This window comes from Nematolebias whitei, chromosome 4 (assembly GCF_014905685.2).
Source record: "Nematolebias whitei isolate Nwh7 chromosome 4, NemWhi1, whole genome shotgun sequence".
In the NCBI taxonomy this organism is placed as follows: domain Eukaryota; kingdom Metazoa; phylum Chordata; class Actinopteri; order Cyprinodontiformes; family Rivulidae; genus Nematolebias; species Nematolebias whitei.
Window position 1 is genome coordinate 19,464,269 of NC_056501.1, and position 21,184 is coordinate 19,485,452.

At 40.6% G+C, this 21,184-nt stretch overlaps 2 protein-coding genes across 2 annotated transcripts; both read left to right on the top strand.

Moving 5' to 3' along the window:
• Positions 1 to 8,138: 8,138 nt before the first annotated feature.
• Positions 8,139 to 9,305, top strand: LOC119408979. Its single transcript, XM_037675841.1, has 4 exons — positions 8,139 to 8,174; positions 8,265 to 8,317; positions 8,392 to 8,625; positions 8,708 to 9,305. Exons 1-4 carry the CDS (start codon positions 8,149 to 8,151, stop codon positions 9,202 to 9,204), a joined length of 810 nt encoding a protein of 269 aa, XP_037531769.1. The 5' UTR covers positions 8,139 to 8,148; the 3' UTR covers positions 9,205 to 9,305.
• Positions 9,306 to 13,990: 4,685 nt separating this feature from the next.
• Positions 13,991 to 19,731, top strand: smtnl1 (smoothelin-like 1). The gene is made up of 5 exons (XM_037675842.1): positions 13,991 to 14,232; positions 16,962 to 17,581; positions 17,673 to 17,787; positions 17,911 to 18,062; positions 19,337 to 19,731. Exons 1-5 carry the CDS (start codon positions 14,167 to 14,169, stop codon positions 19,701 to 19,703), a joined length of 1,320 nt encoding a protein of 439 aa, XP_037531770.1. The 5' UTR covers positions 13,991 to 14,166; the 3' UTR covers positions 19,704 to 19,731.
• Positions 19,732 to 21,184: the final 1,453 nt, after the last annotated feature.

Here is a 21,184-nt window from a genome sequence, read left to right on the forward strand (position 1 = left end):
TATCTGTTTTTAGAGCTTCTGTTGGAGAAGGACGTGGATGTGCAGCTGGGATGCGCACTCTCACCAGTGCAAGGATGATTATTCCTGGAAATCAAGCAGCCAGACCCTGTAGCATGAGGAAGGTGACTCCTATGACCTGAACTTGTGGTCACCTTTCATAACAAACTGACTGGTAGTTTTCTGAACTTTTGACCTGAATAATATCCTAAACGTATGTTTTCACACATTCACTGTCCTGGAAACTTTATCACTTGGTTTGATAAATGCTTATAGAGCTATTTTAAGCTTTTGATAAAGAATAAAGACAAAGATCCATAAAGTCAAGTTTATTTATATTTTTATTAGGCCATGTTTAAAACATGAACGTATGAAATTATGTGAAATAACATATTTTCTCTGCTTTTCTTTCAGAAAGAATTCAACTTTAGAGACAAAACTCTGTGTGAAGTTCACGAGACAGAATGAGAGCAGTTTCATCCGAAGACTGCAGACAGTGGGCAGCACAGTGACGCAACTGGTAGAGCTGCTGCCTCTCATCGAGAAGGTTGCCGGTTCAAATCCTGGTCTGGGGGCCTTTCTGGGTGAAGTTTGCATGTTCTCTCCGTGCATGTGTGGGTTTTCTTCGGGTACTCCAGTTTCCTCCCACAGACCAAAAACCTGCATGTTTGGCTGATTGGTAACTCTAAATTGTCCCGAGGTGTGAGTGAGAGAGAGAATGGTTGTTTGTCTCGTTTGTCTCTATGCGTCCCTGTGATGGACTTGCGACCTGTCCAGGGTGTACCCCACCCCTCTCACAGTGATTGCTGGACATGGGCACCGGCAACCCCTGTGACCCAAAAATGGAAGAAGCGGGTAAAAGCTAATGGATGGATGGATGGATGGACTCTAGACAGTCTCAGCAAATGCCTCACAACCTACTGATAAGTCGTGGGAAGTGGTACCACAGTTGGAAAGTGGTGGCGCAGAGCTTAGAGAAGATGGGCCTGTGATCGGAAAGTCGCAGGTTCAATTCCTGGTACCGTCAACATCAAAATGTGGGTGGAAAAGGTGATGAAACACTCACACCTGCCTCTATTCTCATTTGCCCCATTCTGGGCCCTTGAGCAAGGCCCTTAGCCCCCACCATCTGTCCCCCAAAACAGGTCTCTCTTGAAAATGACTTCTCATGACTCAATGAGACTACCTGTATAAATAACGGTTAAGTACAGTAAATAAATAAATAAATAAATGAATAAAAATAAGTCCACAGTGTCCTTAGCACCTGGCTGTTGTCAGTGATGTTTTTGAGGTTCTTATTAGACCTGTTCTGAGGTTGTCTGTTTTCCCCGTCTTCTGATGTGTTCCGCCTATTTTGTTTTGCTCAGAAACAATTTTGTTAAAGCCATGTCAAAGAGATACAGTACCTAGAGAAGATATATATAAAAAGTATATATATATATATATAATTTTTTTATTTAATTTTATTTGTTTACTGCAGGGTTTCACAGCTTTGAGATTAGCTTTGGACTGCTTATCGCCTGTTGACTACCCTCATCAGCTGCTTTTCTGCCGACCCTATTGATGTCTCACCTTGGTCTCCTTGGATGAGTGACTGGCACGATCAAGACCCCCATGATCTGTAACATGTTTCCTGCATGCAGTTTTGAAGGCTCGATCAGCTTCAAGTCCTGGAAAGACAAAGCAACAGTGCTGTAATTACAGACTTTATCCGGAGAGGGGCCAAAAAGGAGAAGTCAATGCAACATTGGGTCTGGTTGACCCATGTAAGTAAGCAACTTGATAAATCATTTTCTGTCTTGCAGTGCTGATAACTTAGTTTGATCAAATTCAATAACAACTTTCGTCCAAATTCCAAAGTAAACTATTTATCAACTAGTTAAACTTTAAATTGTTGCACATATAAAACAATAAATTATGTCTGTCCAAGAATTGCTTTTTGTTTTGGATAAGAGAACTGCATTAAATTCCATTCAGTTTATTTATATAGCACCAAGTCATAACAGAAGTCATCTCAGGGCACTGAACAGAAACACTCATATACATAAAAAGTAAGTTAATAACATTATTTATCTGAGGAGCAGACTGCTTTGAGTTTAACTTCATCGCAAACGTCATCTTGAGCAAGCATGAAGGCAATAGTGGAAAGGAAAATCCCTCATGAGGAAGAAACCTTTTGCAGAACCAGGCTCAGGACAAGTGGCCATCTGCTTCAACCGGCTGGGTTTGAGAGGCAGGAAGGAGGAACAGATACACAATGGCAGGTCAAGAATCACATGTTAAGATAGAAATAATATAAAATGAAAACCACGAAAACCATTCAATTTTAAAAATTAATTTTAGGATTTGTGGTCTATTTGTCCTCCAGTAGTCTAAGTCTGTAGCAGCATAACAAGCCAACCCTAACTATAGGATTTATCAAAGAGGAAAGTCTTAAGGCCAATCTTAAAACTGGACAATGTATCAGCCTCACAGACAGAAACTGGAAGTTGGTTTCACAAGAGAGGAGCCTGATAAATGAAAGATCTTCCTCCCATTCTGCTTTTGGAAACTCTAGAAACCGCAAGTAAGCCTGCAGTCAGAGAGTGAAGTGTTATGAAAATATGGAACAATAAGATCTCTAATATAAGATGTAGCTAGGGCTTTGCAAGTTAGAAGTAAGATTTTGAATTCAATTCTGAATTTGACAGGGAGACAATGGAGAAAAGCTAAAGCTGGAGAGATACAATCTCTCCTGCCAACTCCCATTAAGACTCTGGCAGCAACATTTTTAATTAACTGAAGACTTTTAAATAAGTATTTGGACACCCAGAAGATAAACCATTGCAATAGTCCAGTCTAGAACTAAACCCGACCCTAGATAGCAAAAGCCTGTGTGTTTCTTATGCCGGTCCCAATCCCGGGTAAATGATGATGTTTGTGTCAGGAAGAGTATCCGACGTAAAACACCTTTGCCAAAACTATATTTTGAGTTCATCAAAGCAAAACTATACAGGATTGGTCGAGGCCCGGGTTAACAACGACCGCCACTGGTGCTGTTGACAAACAGGGTGCAGGCAGAAATTGTGCTACAGTTAATCGAAGGCCACGAGGACAGAAACGTGTCAGGAGACAGAGGGACAAGAGGAGAGTCAAGAATGTAGGACTGAGGGTTGCAACTCTAAATGTGGGGACAATGACAGGCAAAGGTAGAGAGCTGGCTGGCGATGCAGAGAAGGAAGGTAGATGTTTTATGTGCCCTGGAGCAGGGTTCAAACTGTTTTACCATGGTGTGGATAGAATGAGAAATGGAGTAGGGATGATCCTGAAGGAGCTGTTGTCAAAGAATGTAGTAGAGGTGAAAAGAGTGTCAGATAGGGTGATGTGCCTGAAGGTAGAAGTAGAAGGTCTCATGCTAAACATAATCAGTGGTTATAATCCACAGGTTGGATGTGATGTGGAGGAGAAAGATACATTTTGGAAGGCTCTGGATAAAGTGATAGAGAATATTTCCAAGGAGAAAAGAAAGAGGAATTGGAGCAGACCCAAATGGACATGTTGGTGAAGGAAACAGAGGGGATGAGGAAGTGATGGGTAGGTTTGGTGTCAAGGAAATAAACCAATAAGGACAGATGATGGTGGATTTAGCCAAGAGAATGGAAATGGCTGTAGTCAACACTTATTTTCAAAAAAGGGAGGAACATAGATTGACCTACAGTATAAGAGTGAAGGCAGGAGTACGCAGATAGACTACAATCTGTGTATAGGAAACTTGAGAGAGATTGGGGACTATAAGGTTGTGGCTGGAGAGAGCGTGGCCAGACAGCATCAGATGGTTGTGTGTAGAATGACTGTTGTTGTGAAGAAAAGAAAAAAGTAAAATTAGAGAAGACCAAATGGTGGAAGCTGAAGAAGAAAGAATGTTGTGAAAAATTCAGAGAGGAGCTGTTAAAGGCTCTAGGTAGTAAGAAAGAGCTTCCAAATGACTGGGCTACTACAGCAACAGTAATTAGAGAGACAGGCAGGAAGGTACTTGGTGTGTCATCTGGACAGAGAATGGATGATAAGGAAACCTGGTGGTGGAATAATGAAGTGCAGGAAGCTATTCAAAGAAAGAGATTAGCCAAGAAGAAATATGACAGGGAGAGGACTGAAGAGAGGAGACAGGAATACAAGGAGATGTGATGTAGAGCAAAGATGGAGGTGGCAAAGGCAAAGCAGGAGGCATATGATGAGTTGTATGGGAGGGCGAGAAGGACTTGTACCGATTGGCAAAACCGATGGATCAGGCAGGAAAGGATATGCAGCAGGTTAGGCTTGTTAAAGGTAGGAATATTCTAACAAGTGAGGAGAGTGTGACGAGAAGATGGAAGGAGTACTTTGAGGGGCTAATGAACTAAGAGAATGAAAGAGAAAGAAGAGTAGAGGTCATAGAAGCTGTGGACCAGGAAGTGGGAAAGATTAGTGAAGGTGAAGCCTGAAAAGCTCTGAAAAGAATGAAGAAGGGGAAGGCATTAGGACCTGATGACATACCAGTGGAGGTTTGGAAATGTAATGGAGAGATAGCAGTGAGGTTTTTGACTCATATATTCAATAGAATATTTGAGGTTGAGAAAATGCCTGAGGAATGGAGAAGTGTGCTGGTGCCCATTTTTAAAAACAAGGGTGATGTACAGAGTTGTAGCAACTACAGGGGAATTAAGTTGATGAATCACACGATGAAGATCTGGGAGAGAGTTGTGGAAGCAAGACTTAAACAAGATGTGACTATTTGTGAGCAGCAGTTTGGTTTCATGCCAAGAAAGAGCACTACAGATGTCATCTTTGCTTTGAGGATGCTGATGGAAAAGTACAGAGAGGGTCAGAAAGAACTTTGTGGATTTAGAAAAAGCATATGACAGAGTGCAGAGGGAGGAGGTGTGGTATTGCATGAGGAAATCTAGAGTGGCAAAGAAGTATGTTAGACTGGTACAGGACATATATGAGGACAGCAGGACAGTGGTGAGATGTGCTGTAGGAGTGACAGATAGCTTCAAGGTGGAGATAGGATTATATCAAGGATCGGCTCTGAGCCCCTTCTTTGCTCTGGTGATGGACCGACTAACAGAGGAGGTCAGGCAGGAACCCCCGTGGAATATGATGTTTGCAGATGACATTGTGATCTGTGGTGAGAGCAGGGAACAGGCGTAAGAGAAATTGGAGTGGTATAGGTATGCACTTGAAAGAAAAGGAATGAACGTGAGCTGTAATAAGACAGAGTACGTGTGTGAATGAGAGGGAGGCCGGTGGAACAGTGAGGCTACAAGGAGCAGAGGTCATAAAGGTGCAGGACTTCAAGTACTTGGGGTCAGCGCTTAATTTGAGCCGGATCCTGCCGGAACAAGATCCAAGAACTCTCATTTTGACAGGGTGCATTCCAGCAACTGTTTGCTTGGATCCAGCAACTCAAATCTCCGCCCCTAAAAGTTCAAAGTTATCGCACATTCTTATTTTGACTATTTATTGAAAGTACAACAAGAGGAGACGTTGCCCTTGGCCCGGCGGACCCAGTCTGTGGAGTGGATGCTCCGGCCGCAGCACACGCACCAACTCAGCACACCTTCCTGCCCAGCAGAGACGCGGATGGCATGTCCCATGGGGATGAAGCGTCTTCATCCAACACCTTCAGCAGCGTGCCCTGCGGACAGTGCACATTACGCACAGGAGCATCTCCAGACAGCTCTACAACTTCTGATGTTTCAGAACTCCTACATACATTTCAGACATAATAAATAAAAAATCTTACGGTAAAAAAAATACAACGCGTGAAATGTTTGATGTGTATTTGTCACATTAATCACGTATCAAAACAACGGCGCTAATTTGTCAAAATAACAGAGATCAAAATGTCGAAAAGACAGTCTAATTTACTTTCATTAAATAAATAGCTGGAATGCATGGAATTAATTCAGCAGAGAAGAGTTCGACTCAGAAACGTGGGATGGGGTGGTGGCTAGGGCGCTTGACCAAATCGGAGCTGCTCTATTCACACAAAACCTGTTGTTGCTCTCTAAAATAGTAATTTAATCAAGTGTTTACAAATGTAGGTAAACGTAGATGTTTAACAACCCGTTAAAATAGGCTACACCAAAATTCAGGAAATAGTATCTACATTATTCAAAAATTTAAGGAGGAGGAGGACCCACAAGCCCTCTCCACTCCAAGACATGTCCTGATAAAAAAAACACCAAGATTTTTAACATTAGAATTGGAGATCAGATTAATGTCATTCAAGGAGGGCGAAAGACTGAAAAATGTATTCCTAAGATGCTCAGGTATTAAAAAAACCTAAAACCTCAGACTTGTTTGAGTTTAGATGCAGAAAATTAAGGGTCATCCAGGTTTTTATGTCTTTAAGATATGCTTGTAGTCTAAGTAGCTGATTGGATTCATTGGGTTTCATGGAATATCATGCAGCCACTGGTCATTATGGTCACCATGGTAATCACAAATCTGTGTCTCTCACTCCCTGACAGCAGTCTTCATGAGACATTCAGAGAAAAAAATTAAACCTAAAACAGTTGTAGTGTCAAAAATGTGAAATTGTAAGAATTCTTGAACTGTGGCAGAAGTGTCTAGTTGTCATACATAAAATGTGTTTTATCTAGCAGATACAAAAGACCCTTCACCAGGGCCGTCCCAAGGCATAAGCAAACTAAGCAGCTGCTTGGGGCCCCGGGGTCACTAGGGGGTCCACTAAGTGGAATTTAATTAATTTATTTATTTTTAGTAAAGATTTCTATATGATTCTATTTAATATTTTAAGTTCAGCTTTAGAAATTTATTGCATGCATTTACATAGTTTTAAGAACTAATTATCCATCCATCCATCATCTTTTACCCGCTTCTTCCATTTTTGGGTCACGGGGGTCGCCGGTGCCCATGTCCAGCAATCACTGTGCGAGGGGCGGGGTACACCCTGGACGGGTCGCAAGTCCATCACAGGGACAAGAACTAATTATTCAACTTTGAATTTATTTTTTAAACCATTTACGTGGTTTCAAGTAATTGTTAATTTACATTATTTATTTCCTTGATGTTTTTTATTTTATTTTGTCTTTTTTTTGCACAATTTAATTTATGTTTATGCATCTAAGTTATTTTATCTGTTGTTTGTTGTTGATCTTGCACTACAAATTATTTTGAACATAACTGCTGCAGTTCTTTGGAACCAGATAATGAACCAGATGACACTTTTGCTGTAAAATACATACTGCATATGGAGTTTTTTTTGTTTTTTTTTTGTTACTTTTAGCATCATATACATATAGGATAATGTAAACAGGGCTGTCAGAGTTGCAATGAGTTGATGTTAGGTGGGTGAAGGATCTGATCATCTGACTGTTGATTGCAGTAATACACATTATTAGCAGAAATAGAGGGCCCCAAACCAAATTTCGCATAGGGCCCCATTTAGTCTTGGGCCGGCACTACCCTTCACAACCAGTTTAAACAAAAAAGTTTAAACCTAATGGGAATCAACCAGACTAAAACTCAGTAAAAGTGGACCTAAACATTTGTAGATGTGATTTCTGTGACAAAATTAACCTCATATTTCATTGATTGGAAAATCTCTCAGACTGTAGCTCAGAGACAAATTTATTAATTCACTGGTGTTAAAAAATATATAGAAAAAGGTCTGAATAAAAACATTTCTGTGAAGAATCAGGGTTAAATATAAAAATCATAAACAATTGGAAAATCAAATATTTTTTGCTGTAGTTCTGAATGTACTTTGTGCTGAACAAACATAGATGAATAATTTTACCTAGCAATTTGGTAAAATTATTGATGTCTATTTCTGAGATTACTCACAGCTATAGAAGCCTTAATTATGGAAATATTAATTTACATATTAAATATGATTTAAAGCATTTCAGAGAAATACCACAAATATTTATGAGTAATAAGAATAACACATAAATGATGATGATAACAAAATGTCTAAATACAGTAACTGGAGTTTGGCATGGAAGGTAAAGCTGAATGCAGAAATTGCTGATTTCATTATCTGTAGACTCAGTCTTCACCAGCTGTGCCTTGTTTGCTTAAAAAGCTCTGATTGGTCAGGACTGGTTTCTGGGACCATTTATAAACCTTCATCATTGGACTTATTCACTACAGGCATTCAGTATGCTGACTTTGCAGGTCTTCCTGGGGTAATAATCAATGTTTTCTTAAAATCTGATTTTGAACATGTTTATTTACTGTTATTAGTCAAAAATAAATCTTATTTTGATTGACTTCAGGGTTTCCCTTTGTGCTCTGCTGATTCTGGGTACACATGGCTCTCCAGTTAAAGGTAAGAGTTTTTTATATTTGTCAAAGTGTACAGTAGTTCACTCTACTGCTTCTGAATGCATATCTTGTGTTCAGGTTTAGAATCCCATGACCAGAGCAGCGGTGGTTCATATACTGGAGGCCATTCTGCTTATCAAGGAGTTGGCAGCCACTATGCACCCATGTATTCTGGCGCTCCCAGGCCACTGCAAATGCCTGGACAAGCTTTAAGTAGTGTGAGCTCTATGCCTGGAGCAGGATACCCTGTCTTTATGCCAGCTGAATATCTCAGTTCATCACAGACTGAAGCTGCCCAGTCTAGTCTACCTGGTAATGTCCTACAACGCACAGCATTTACAACACTGTTGTCCTGATTTTTTTTTTTTTTTTAAATGATTCCTCTCTCCTCCAGAAACCAAGTGGTCTGTGGAGCCTAAAATCTTCTCTGAAGAGGGATTGGCCAACACTGAAGCTATTGGCTCCAGTGACTTTGTCCCAGCTCCCCATCCTCCTGTACCATATGGTCCTGTCCTCCAGTCTGGGGAGACTTCCAATGTTGTGAAGGAAGCTGAACTTGGGAACTACCAGCAGGAAACTGAGGAACTTGGTTATGCAAATGATCATATGATGCCTGGTTATGCAAGTCCATTTCTGCCAATTGTTGGTGGCTTGGGGGGTTACCCTGGTCCATACCCGTACCCTTATCTTTATCCAGCATTTGACTTCAGGCTCCTGTATGGTCTGTACCCTCCTGGCACCTACACCACCTTCAGCAAAAACCATGAGAAGGGCAAGGACTACTATCAAGATGTTCACTACTTGAGAGAACATGGGCCTGTTCCTTCAGATGTTCCCAGCAGACCTGGAGAGCAGAAGATCATCTTTCCAAGGGCACCTCAAAGCTCCTAAAATTGAGAAACTCTTAACTGCCTGACTAGTTTAGCATTTTAAATTTTCCTTGCATGTCTTTGAAAAGGTACAAGCTGGTTCATAATAAACTGTTGCCAACATTTTGTCTTGACATTTCTCTAGGCCCAACTTGGCCACTAGAAGTAAAATGTTCAACTTGTAACGGTGGGTTGCTATAAATGTGAAAGTGTTCCATTAATGCATTTAAATCAAACTACAGTCTTGACTGGCATTGTACAAGGGTTCTTAAAGTTTAAAACCAGTTCTGTGGACTTAAAATAACTTCAGCTTGTCTTGTTTGCAAAATTGACCCACTATGCATTTCAGCAAAAAAACGTTTGTCCCTCTGGGGATGAATGGACTCCATGCCCTTTTCATCCAGAGGGTGGCAGTCAAAACTAAAGGCAAACCTGCTTCCTTGCACTCTGCCTGTACTGAAATTAACTTGATGTGGATGAACTTGACATTTTTAGATCATCCACCTGAAGTTTTGTGAAGGCGTCTGAAGCTTTTCTCCAGATGTACACAAACTTCAGATTGTCTCAACCTCTGCACGTGTATTAAGACAGTGCACATGACACTCATTCAGCTTGGCCTCAAATGAAAATGGGTACTTTGCTTAAGAATCAACCATTGACTGCTGCTGAAATTCTAAACACTGTCCTGTGGTTTCAACAGTCCTGCTTGTGAAAGCTGATCATACCCCACTTTTTTTCCCAGTCTCCTCTCTCCTCTGGTCTTGTCTGTCCACAGCAAGAGTAATCCTGAAATGGGCTGACATCCCATCAGCATCTGAGAAGTGCAAGGCAGCACATGAAAAGTAAATGTGACAGCTGTCTGAGTCTCTTGTCATGCACTTAAGGCCATCCTTTGAACAGCCCACTCTGCCAACCCTTTAGATGCAGGGTGGAAAGTTGCAGTTCTGATGTGATCTACATTCAGCTTCATAAACTAACCAAAACATTCACTGAATATTGGGCAGTGATCAGTCACCACTGTCGGGCTAACCATGCACTGCAAACACCTGCTGGAGTTTCGCATTGCTTGACAAAATGCTCAATATGTGGACTTGAATCCTTGAGTTTGTGTCCATCTCAATGAACATCTGACCTATAAATGAACATGCTAAGTCCAAATGTAATCTAGACCAGGGGCGGTCTTGCCACTCCTAATGGATACACCTTTTTTGCTATCAGGTATTTAGAGACTTTAGGTGGAACACCTGGAGAGTTGGTACAGGAAGAACATCCACATCATTGTGAACAAGATGGAGATTGTGGATTTCAGAAGGAGCAAATGCACCTAAGTAACCCCCCACCCCCACCCCACCCACACACACACACACACACACACCAAAACATAGGAGGCACTGTGGTGGAAATGGTCTCCAGCTATAAGTACTTCAGTGTGCACCTGAACGATAACCTCAGCTGGGGAAACAACACTACCAGTCTGATCAAGAAAGCACATCAGACTCTACTTCCTCAGCCGGCTGAAGCGAGCTGGACTGGGAAGCTCAGTCCTCACCTCCTACAGGTGTGCAGTGGACAGCATCACGTGCTCCAGCATCAACGTGTGGCATGGAGGCTGCACAGCTGCAGAAAGAAAAGCTTTGCGGAGAGTGGTGAAGGCTGCACAGAAGTCTGTCGGAATCAGTCTCCCCATCATCACAGACATCTACACCTCTAGATGCAGGAAGAGAGCCACCTGCATCATGAAGGACCCCACTCACCCAGCACACACACGTTTGCCCCGCTCCCCTCAGGAAGGAGGTTAAGGAGCATTAAGTGTAGAACCACTAGACTGAGGAACAGCTTATATTCTAAAGTTGTTAGACTCATTAATCCCTAACTAGAAAAATCATAGTAATGCCACTTTAATTGGTGATATGTGACTTGATATGTGCTGCTGACTATCCATGCTGCTGATTTCTTTCCTTTAAGCTGCTGTATTCATACCCATCTGCTCACAACAGACTCATGTTCAGACTGCTGTTTAATACATTGTATTAAATTACATTATTATTGTTTAGCGTGTATCTTAGTTCCTTGTACAGTATACTTTCTTTTTTTTTATACTTTATATTTTTGCTATTTTTGGGTGTAAATGGGACCTTGAGTACACAATATCGTTCCACCTCATGTACCACATGTGATGCGAATGACAAAGAACCTTGAACCTTGAACTATACGTGGATTCATCAACCACCAGAGGCATTGAAGTAAATCGTTTAAGGCAAAATATGTGTATTATACTTATACATTCAACTATGCAGTGAAGAGATGAACATGGAAGGTCTTTTGTGGAAAGCCAAGAGTTTTCAATGGTCCAGGAAAGTTTTGAAGTGGACTGTCAAGGGAATGGTTTGCATGCAGAGAAACTCACTACCAAATACAGAAATTAATTTTTTTGACTGTGTGTGTGTGTGTTCTGCCGTGGCTGCATTGAATTTACAAGTTTGCATGACCAGTGCATACTCTCGTTTTATAAAAGCAGTGCTTACTTTGAGCTGGATCCTGCCAGAACTGGATCCGGGAATGCTCTTATTTTGACAGGGTGCGTTCCGGTAACCAATTGCTTGGATCTGGTAACCCTCAGGCTTACTAATAATAAAGTTATGAACAAGTATGACTGCCTTGAACGAATAAAACATTTACTGGATAAGTAAACTGAAAATAATTACATAAACACTCATTTTAAACACAACAGCCGCTTACGAGCCTCTTGATATCACATATGATCTGCCTCTTCAAGTAGCATTTCCGTGTCTATCCTTAAAAAATCGACGCCCCTAAAAGAGTGGTGGGGGTGAGTGCCAAGCTAACCAGGTAGGCGTACGCAGGCAGGAGCCCACTGGCAGCCGTGACAGACAGAGAAGTCGGGCTCGGAACTGTCAAGTAAGGGGAAAGAGGATGCTTGACAAAAGTGGAGTGTTTCCAAATTTAGGTAAACATAGGTTGTTTTCACACCTGATAGTCCGGTAGACTCAGTTTGGTTGGGGACCAATATTCATAACGTTTGTTTACATTTCAGCTGGTGCAGTTTGCATTCACACTGCACTGTCAATTGAGCCAATCTGTTCCCCTCCTCACCTGTGGTGGCACTGCACCAAGAACTACTGAAGTAAACAACACAAAAACCTCTGAAGAAGACACTTCTTCTTCTTCTTCTGGAAATAAAAACAAAAATGGAGTGGCATCAAATTTGAGCAGTTTTAGGATTTCTGTTTTGTCATTTTTCAACAATGGACTCAGCATGAGTGGAAGATGAGGCAGAAGACCATGGAGAATGTTGTTTTTCACACAAAGTGGCTGACGGCTCCGTATGAGGTAAGAGAAATGTGTGTTTGTTTGCCCTGCGCTGTAGTCCACTTCCTGCTTTTGGAGCAGTCTCTGGTCCGCTTGCATTCACACTGCATTCGAACCGCACCAGAGTTCACTTCAACCGAACCGAGATCTAGGTTTTTAGGCGGACCAGAGTTCGCTTTTTTGGTCCGTATCGGATTTCGACTGCGCATTCACACCTCCCCAAACAAACCGGACTTTCTAGGCAAACGGTCTAGAGTTTGATTAAAGCGGACTTAATGATAATGGGTGTGAATGCACCCATAGATGTTAAACAACCTGTTAAAGTACACCAAAATGCAGGAAATTGCATCTACATCGACCAGTTTGCAAATTAAGCCCTGTATAAATCTCAAAGGAATATATTAATTCAGTTGTAATTAAAGTAATTTCAGTGTTTCCCCTAGTTAACTTGCCATGGCGGGGTGCTCATGTCATCCATGATTTTTGTTGACGAGTGGGGATGAAGACATGTCTGAGCGCAGCTTCTACTAACAGTTTTTGAGCAAGGGTGGGGGCGTTCAGCATGAGGGAAGAGGCAATGTGAGTGCTGCCTTTAGCTTTTTAGCTAGAAAGTCTGTATTTCGCGCTGCTAGCTTAGTGCTATGTCAGTGCCAGGGGGTGGGGGTGGGGGAGTTTGGTTTGGTAGGCGGGGTGCTGAGTTCTGTTGACGGGGTGGGGCACCCTGCTTGTATAATGGTAGGGGAAACACTGACTTTAATGCAATTTATTATTAATGACTAGCACATATCTTAGATCTTTTAGCGTACCGTTTGGCATTCGTATAGTGTATATCTTAGTTTTTATCTTATATACTGTTTCTTTTTACACTTTATATTTTTGCTATTGTTGAATGTAACTGGGACCCTGTGTACACAATTTCGTTCCAACTCATTTACCACATGTGATGCGAATGACAATAAAGAACCTTGACTTGACTTATGAGCACTTAATACCAACTTGAGAAAATTGTCAGCATCAAGTTGTTTCAAAAGGCACTTGCTTCAATGCAAGTGTTTTAATTTAACAGCTTTCACATCTGCCTGATCAACTGCAAAGTTTAACATTTCTTAGCAGACTTGACAAAATCCAGGTCCAAAGTATAAAATAAAATAAAAAAATTGAATTTGAACAATAATGTAAACGTCACATGACATTAAGGACTGAGCAGCCAGACTGTGGTCACCCTTTCTGTCCATGGAGGAAAACGTGTGTAAAATGGACCCCATGCTGGCATCTGTGTAGTGTACAGTCGTGGTTTCCACAGCAGATGCAGCTGTCAGGTCAGTAGGTCTGAAACGGTGCCATTACGGCTCTATTTTTGGGAACGTGTGTTGTTTAAAAGGTCAGATAAAGAAGCACAGGAATCCTCACACAGCAGGGGGTGGGGGTGAAGGGGGACATCCACAAACACTGACAAGCATCTTAAACACAGCAGTGTTGCCTGAGAGGGGAGAAAGGGGCAACAGGGCTAGGGAGGGAAAAGTGAAACGCTGTCTTTTTTTTTTAAGGACTTTAACTTTTACTGGATTAAACATTTATAAGAAAACAAATCATTTTAGATTCCTGTGGTGTCAGTTTAACAAAATAAATTAACTTATCTAATTACCTGGACATCATGGAGGAAGAATCACTAACTCGGGAGACAGAAACAACCTGCCTATCAGACACAACCAACAACAAGGTTTGTGTTTCATTTTAATTTTCATCTTAATCTTAGCTTTCAGCATGAACGTTTATGTTTGCACTGCTCTTAAAGATTGGCATTATGATCCATAGTAGAATCAGGAAACTGGAGACCTTGTGGCCACAGCTATGTCTTGTTTGGACCAGTGATTTTAGCCACAGTTGTTGTGTTGCACCTGTTCTTATTCCTGACTGAAGAATGACTCCCACAAGTTGGTGCTGGAAGCTGAGTGCTTGCTCCCAGTGGAGTTTACTATTCTCGATGATGACTCACTGCTGCAATGGTGTGACTGGTAATGGCTGCAGGAGGTCACTAACAAACATGCTGCAAGGCTAAAATAACACCAGTAAGAGGCGATCTGTGCTAAAGAGTTTTAGCTTCTGAAATTAGTGTTTAATATTTTAACATGGGTATAATTTCATAAAAGTTTTATTTGCTTTTGATACCATTATGGCATCCTGGTTTCACAACTTGAACAAGTTGGTAATAAAGATACAACTTTGTCATAGTTTAAAACTTATTTGACAAAAAGGGGTTTTGATCACTTTGGAGGTTATTTCTCACCTGCAGCCCTGGTCAGTTTTGGGGTTTCCATTCTGGGCCTATGTATATGTTGCCTTTGATGTCTATTTTGAGGAAATTTTTCATTCAACCTTTATTTATACAGGTTAGTCTCATTGAGTCACGTGGACTCGTTTTCAAGAGAGACCTGTTTTAAACAAAAACAATCCTATAAAAGCATATAAAATGAAAAGCAAATAAAATAAATGATATAAAACAAACTAAAAAAAAAAAACATAATAATAATAATATAAGATGCTAAAAACAGGAACATGTCTGCATTGATTTGTGCATTGAACTTGACAGTTGAGGCAGCACGGTGGCGCAACTGGTAGAGCTTCTGCCTCTCAGCGAGCAGGTCCTTGGTTCAAACCCCGGTCCAGGGGCCTTTCTGGGTGGAGTTTGCATGTTCTCTCTGTGCATGCGTGGGTTTTCTCCGGGTGCTCCGGTTTCCTCCCACAGTCCAAAAACATGCATGTTAGGCTGATTGGTAACTCTAAATTGTCCCTAGGTGTGAGTGAGAGAGTGAATGTTTGTTTGTCTCGTTTGGCTCTATGTGGCCCTGTGATGGACTTGCGACCCGTCCAGGGTGTACCCCGCCCCTCGCACAGTGATTGCTGGACATGGGCACCAGCGACCCCCGTGACCCAAAATGGAATAAGCGGGTAAAGAAAATGGATGGATGGACTTGACAGTTGTTTAAAATCCCATCCAAGTCGAGAGCTTCAGATCATTTTGCAAGGTGTTCCAGGAAACAGGAGCAGAGTAAGAGAAGGCCTTTTTGCCAAATACTGTCCGCACTGAGAGGACGTTGCAGGTGATGTCTTGAGAGCACAAGCTGTAGCTTCACTGACGAAATGACATAGGAGGAACTATGTGAAGGCAGCAGACCAAAGAGTGATTTAAAGAAGAAAATGTACCAGTGTGAGAGTCTGCGAGAAGTTAATGATGACCAGTTAACCAGTGAACACGTAGTGCAGTGAGGGGTACTGTAGTTACAGCCAGTTATGAATCTTAGCGCACCATGGTAGACAGCATCCAACATCTGCAGGGAGCTTGCAGGAGCATTCCAGTAAATAATGTCACCGTGGTCAATGGACGGAAGGAAAGTAGCAGTCACAAGGCTTTTCCTAGCAGAGTTAAACAGGATCTATTTCTGAAAAAGCAACCCAATTTCACTTTAAATTTCTTTACAAAGTTTTCAACATGAGGCTTAAAAGAGACATGTGCATCAACCAAGTTTCCCAAGTACTTGTAAGAGTCGCCAAACCCAATAGGAACACCATTCATAGATAAGATAGAAGGAAGGACTGCTGGTACCCACTTCCTCTTTGAAAACAACATCCCTTTGGTTTTATCAGCATTTAGCACCAGTTTGAGATGGAAAAAGTCTGACTGGATGATGTCAAATGCAGACTGTAAAAGCTGGAAAACCTTAGCAACTGTTCTAGCTCAACAGTGTTGTCAGCATAGAAATGTAAGGATTCATCAGGAATGATCTGACCTACATTACTTATGTAGATAGGGAAGAGGGTGGATTCTAAGACTAAGCCTTGTGGTACACCATTGTTGACAGTTAAATAGCTGGAAGAAGTACCATTATGTTGAACACATTGAACAAATATTCCTTTTACATTTATTTAATGAATAAAACCCAGGTCTTTTGACTCATTATATTACATAGCAGTAATTAATTAAAACCACTACTGAACTGTCAGACTGTAGCGATTCAAAATTCTGCTAATGACTTGTTTTTTCTTTGGCCTTTAGCTTAAAAATAACATGACATTAATAAATTACGCAGGTATTCTTGCATTTTTATCCATCTTATTATGGTTAGTTGTATTTTTTGTGTTTTATAAGATACTCACATTATATTGCATAGTGTTTTTGTTAAACTAAATAATTTTGTCTGCTGTTGTTGTTTAAGTGTTTAAACATGTTAAGAATAATCCAACTGAGGTGAAACGCAGTCATTCACAAAAAAAAAAAAATAATAAAAAAAAATCACATGACCTCCTTTGAACTGCTTGTATTATTGCAAGTCATAGTTAAAACTAAAACTGTGTGAATTTTTGATTTATCCATAAGCTAGAAAAATGTTTTTGATAAGCTGTACCAAGTTTGCTGAACTAATATACCCTCATTTCTTTCCTAATTTGCAGGCAGATGAGCCAAGTTTGCTGGAGAGTAAGGACTCAGGGGAGGTGGCTGAAGGTCAGGGTGTAATGGATGCTGGAGAGAGAGGCGAGGCAGATAAAGTAGAAGATAAACACAATGCTGAAGATACAGACAAGCTTCAGACTGTCTCTCAGCCGGCTGAATGTGACACAGAACAGGCTGGAGATGACTATGAGGACAAACCATCGGCTGCTGGTGATGTGAAGGAAACTGAAACGACGAGAGGAGAAAAAGATGAGAAGCAGAGTGATCAAAAGGAGGAAGATGAGAAAGAAAGGCAGGTGGAAGAGATAAAAAGATGCGAGAATGAGGGAGAAGAAGAAAAAATAAAGGACGAACAGGGGAGTAGATGTGAATTGACAGCAAAGGGTGAAGATGTAAAAACTAATGAGGCAAAAGGAATGGAGAAGAAGGAACAAGCAAAAGAGGAGGCTGCAGAGATGACAGATAAAGGAAAGGCTAAGGAGTCAGAAAAACAAGTGAAGCCTAAAAGAAAGAGTGCCCCTCCAAGCTCCTCTTTATCCAGACCAAGACCCTCAGCTCGCTCCATTAGAGCATCCGCTAAAAATGATATTATAGCCAAATTCCAACAGGGTGCCCCAGAGTGAGTCATTACCAGTATCTCACAAGTTTTACATTTTAGAGTCATTCTTTGAAATACACATTAAACCTGTGTAACTTTGGGATATTTTCAGAACTCCAATCCCTCGCAATTTTAAAATTCAGAGGTCGTCTGCCGCTGTGGCAACAGGGGCCTCAATTAAGCAAAAGATCCTTCAGTGGTGTCACAACAAGACTCGCAACTACGAGGTGAGTTCAGTACATGCAAACGCTTCCTACGAGCTCAGGTTTGTCCTCTATTTCCAGGATCAAGGAAGGATGAGCAAGACTTACAAAAATAATTTTCTGTTTACTGTCTTTTAATCTTTGCAGGGTGTCAACATAGAAAACTTTTCATCATCTTGGAGCGATGGGCTGGCGTTCTGTGCTCTTATCCATCGTTTTTTCCCAGATGCTTTCGACTTCAGCTCATTGAAACCAAAGGAGAGGGAGAAAAACTTCACTTTGGCTTTCCAAACGGCAGAGTACAGAATTTTCAGTCCCTAAACACAATAACAATATGAGATGTTTAAAGATGACATTTAAAAAGTTTACATTACTCAGTATAGGATGGTGTGAGGTTGGTGGAGTGAGATGAGATGGAATGAGATGTGATAAAACTAAATGGGATGAGACTGGATGGAATGTAATTGATTGGATGAAATGGTGTATGGGCGAGGTGAGATCAAATATACAGGTAGATAGAATAGAAGTGATGGGATATGATGAGATGAAATGGATAAATGAAATGAGGCAGGATGAGAGGATACTGGATCATATGAAATTGGATGAGGGCAGCATGGTGGTGCAGTTGGTAGAGCTGCTGCCTCTCAGCGAGCAGGTCGCTCCGGTTCAAATCCTGGTCCGGGGGCATTTCTGGGTGGAGTTTGCATGTTCTCTCCATGCTACGTGGGTTTTCTCCGGGTACTCCGGTTTCCTCCCACAGACCAAAAACATGCATGTTAGGCTGATTGGTAACTCTAAATTGTCTCTAGGTGTGAGTGAGAGAGTGAATGGTTGTTTGTCTCTTTTGTCTCTGTGATGGACTGGAGACCTGTTCAGGGTGTCCCCCGCCTCTCACAAAGTGAAAGCTGGACATGGACACCAGTGAGTGACCCCCGCGACCCTAAAAGGAAGAAGCGGGTAAAGATAATGGATGGATGGAATTGGATGATATGAGATAACATGTAGTGGAAAAATTGGATGGGATGAGACAAGATGAAATGAGATGGGATGGGATAAAAGAAACTGAAATGAAAAGGGATGAGATTAAATTAAATCAGATGAAAATAAACGTGAATGGTTGTGAATGATTGGAAGAAATGATAAAAAATGAAAATAAGTGAGATGAGATCAAATGGAATGGGAAGGAATGGAAGAGATGAGATGGAACGGGAGAAAAGGAAATGTGATGAAGAGGGGTGAGATTAGATGAACATACATTAGAGTAAATGGGAATAACTGGATGACATGAGATGATGTGGAATGGGATAAAATGAAATGGGATGAAAAGGATGAGATGGGACAGAACGATGAGTAGAGATTAAATTAAAATATGTTGAATAAAAATGAAATTGGTTGTCATTGGATGATTGGGTTGAAATGGGACGAGATGAGACAAGATGAGATGAGATTAGATAATGGGATGTGTTGAGAACAACATTTTTTTTTCCCAATGCCATTATTAAATCTGCTGCCTTTGTTGATTTTATTTTTTTTGTCTCATGAGTTCTTTATCCACGGTCTTGATCTCTACCAGGTCCCTGGCTGACTGCTGTCCTCTGCTGGACGTTTCTGACATGATCATGATGGGCAAAAACCCTGACCCCATGTGTGTGTTCACATACGTCCAGTCCCTCTGCCACAGCCTCTCCAAAATAGAAAAAGAGAGGAAGGACAAAGAGAAGGAGGCAAATGGGAAGGCTGGGAACCAGAAAGAAGAGAAAGAGGAAGGAAACGAAGCAGCAGGAGAGGTATCGAGCGCTGACAGTGAGAAGATGGAAAACCAAGAGGAGAAACAAGAAGTAGGCGAAGAAAAAGTGAAGGGAAATGAAGAGGAGGAAGACTTATCAAAAAGTTGTGAGATGGAGGAAACCGAGAGAGATTTAGTTGAGGCACAGTCATAAAAAACTGACAGAAGACAAAAAAAAAAAATACTAAAAAGACCAAATATTGTTGATATTAAGTGAGTTTGAGTTCACTGTTACAGTACTGAGGTACTACAGCTCTAATGTGAGCTATCTAATCTAAGACTGAAATACTTTTTTCACTTATTGCTGTGTTTTGTTTGAGTTTTACACATTAGATTTGTATGTTTGGCTTCTCTGTTAAATGTGTGCTAATGGGAAAAAAAAAGTTTTACAAAAAATAAAAAAAATCATCAATAAAGTCTGTTTGAAAGGGTGTTAAAAATGAGTCATGATCAATTAATATAGTTTAAAAATATATACGGCTTCACTTTTAAAAAGATGATGGCATTAGAGGTTATGTCTATATTCCGAGTTTGATTTATTTCTTCTTTCTTTTGGGGCTTTTTTGTAACATTATATACAGAACATCCAGTATTTAGTTGTTAAAAAAAAGTTTAAGCAATCGCATATTGTAACATTTACTAATCTATAAATAGTGATGCACTGAAATGGAAATATTGTGTACACTATAATGGGCATTGACAGTGAAAGGCAAGGTTCGTGCCGTCATCTTGCTAGGTGCTAAATGTTTCACTCCGTGTCCTGTTTACATATTGAAGTCACATATTGTTAACATCTTGAGCATGCTGTATACTGTATCACCATATCCAAAACACACATAAATAGCCCTTTTAACTAAAATAAACATATATAATGCATATTGTGAAAGCATGGTACAACAGCATGTAGAAATTAGGCTCCCACAAAGCCCAGTCAAGCATCAGTGGAGGCAAAATGGTGATGCCACCATGATAAAAAATTACTAAATGATGTAGTTATTCTATCTAGACATTTGCTTTTTAAGAAATTAAGTGCTTTGAATGTCCATTTAGTTCAACCAGAGCTCTGCCATGGTGTCTGTAGTTAAGTGCATTTAGCCTAATAATCCAAATTAAATGTAGTCTTTTAAATATTTTGGGATTATACATGCACTTTAGCATTTTGGCATAAATAACTGAGTTTTTGTGTTACCTATTAATTAATTAATACTTAGCATACATATGTCATCCATAAAAAGAGTTAAACAGGTTGGTATGTTAATATTTTAGAAAATATGACACTTGAAAAAAATGCTATTAACACTGATAGTATTTTATCACATGGGTGGTACAGTATATGCTTACCCTCAGCTCCCTGCTTTACTGCAATTACCAGACAAGAATGGAGACTATTGAAATGTAATACTATATCATTTTAAGTTCAGGTTCCAATAGTTAAAACATTTAATGGCAAAACAATGGGCTTCTTGTAGCAAGGTTAATTTAGGTCCTCTGGACGGATTCTTCAGGTCCAGAGGACCTGACTAATAGCCACGTTAGATTTATCTACCTGGATTATTGCACATCCATCAGGACAGTGGGCTTCTTGGCTAAATTTAGATTTATTTCCTTAGAAATGTATAATTTTCTTCCATGCTG

What these genes read in the sequence shown, in the direction of transcription:
- LOC119408979 (XM_037675841.1), top strand. Translation starts at nt 8,149, where the DNA reads ATGCTGACTTTGCAGGTCTTCCTGGG. An exon ending in ACTTTGCAGGTCTTCCTGGG is followed by an intron (nt 8,175 to 8,264) that starts GTAATAATCAAT and finishes GATTGACTTCAG; the next exon opens with GGTTTCCCTTTGTGCTCTGC. An exon ending in TGCCCAGTCTAGTCTACCTG is followed by an intron (nt 8,626 to 8,707) that starts GTAATGTCCTAC and finishes TCTCTCCTCCAG; the next exon opens with AAACCAAGTGGTCTGTGGAG.
- smtnl1 (XM_037675842.1), top strand. Translation starts at nt 14,167, where the DNA reads ATGGAGGAAGAATCACTAACTCGGGAGACAGAAACAACCTGCCTATCA. An exon ending in CAGACACAACCAACAACAAG is followed by an intron (nt 14,233 to 16,961) that starts GTTTGTGTTTCA and finishes CCTAATTTGCAG; the next exon opens with GCAGATGAGCCAAGTTTGCT. An exon ending in TTGGCTTTCCAAACGGCAGA is followed by an intron (nt 18,063 to 19,336) that starts GTACAGAATTTT and finishes GATCTCTACCAG; the next exon opens with GTCCCTGGCTGACTGCTGTC.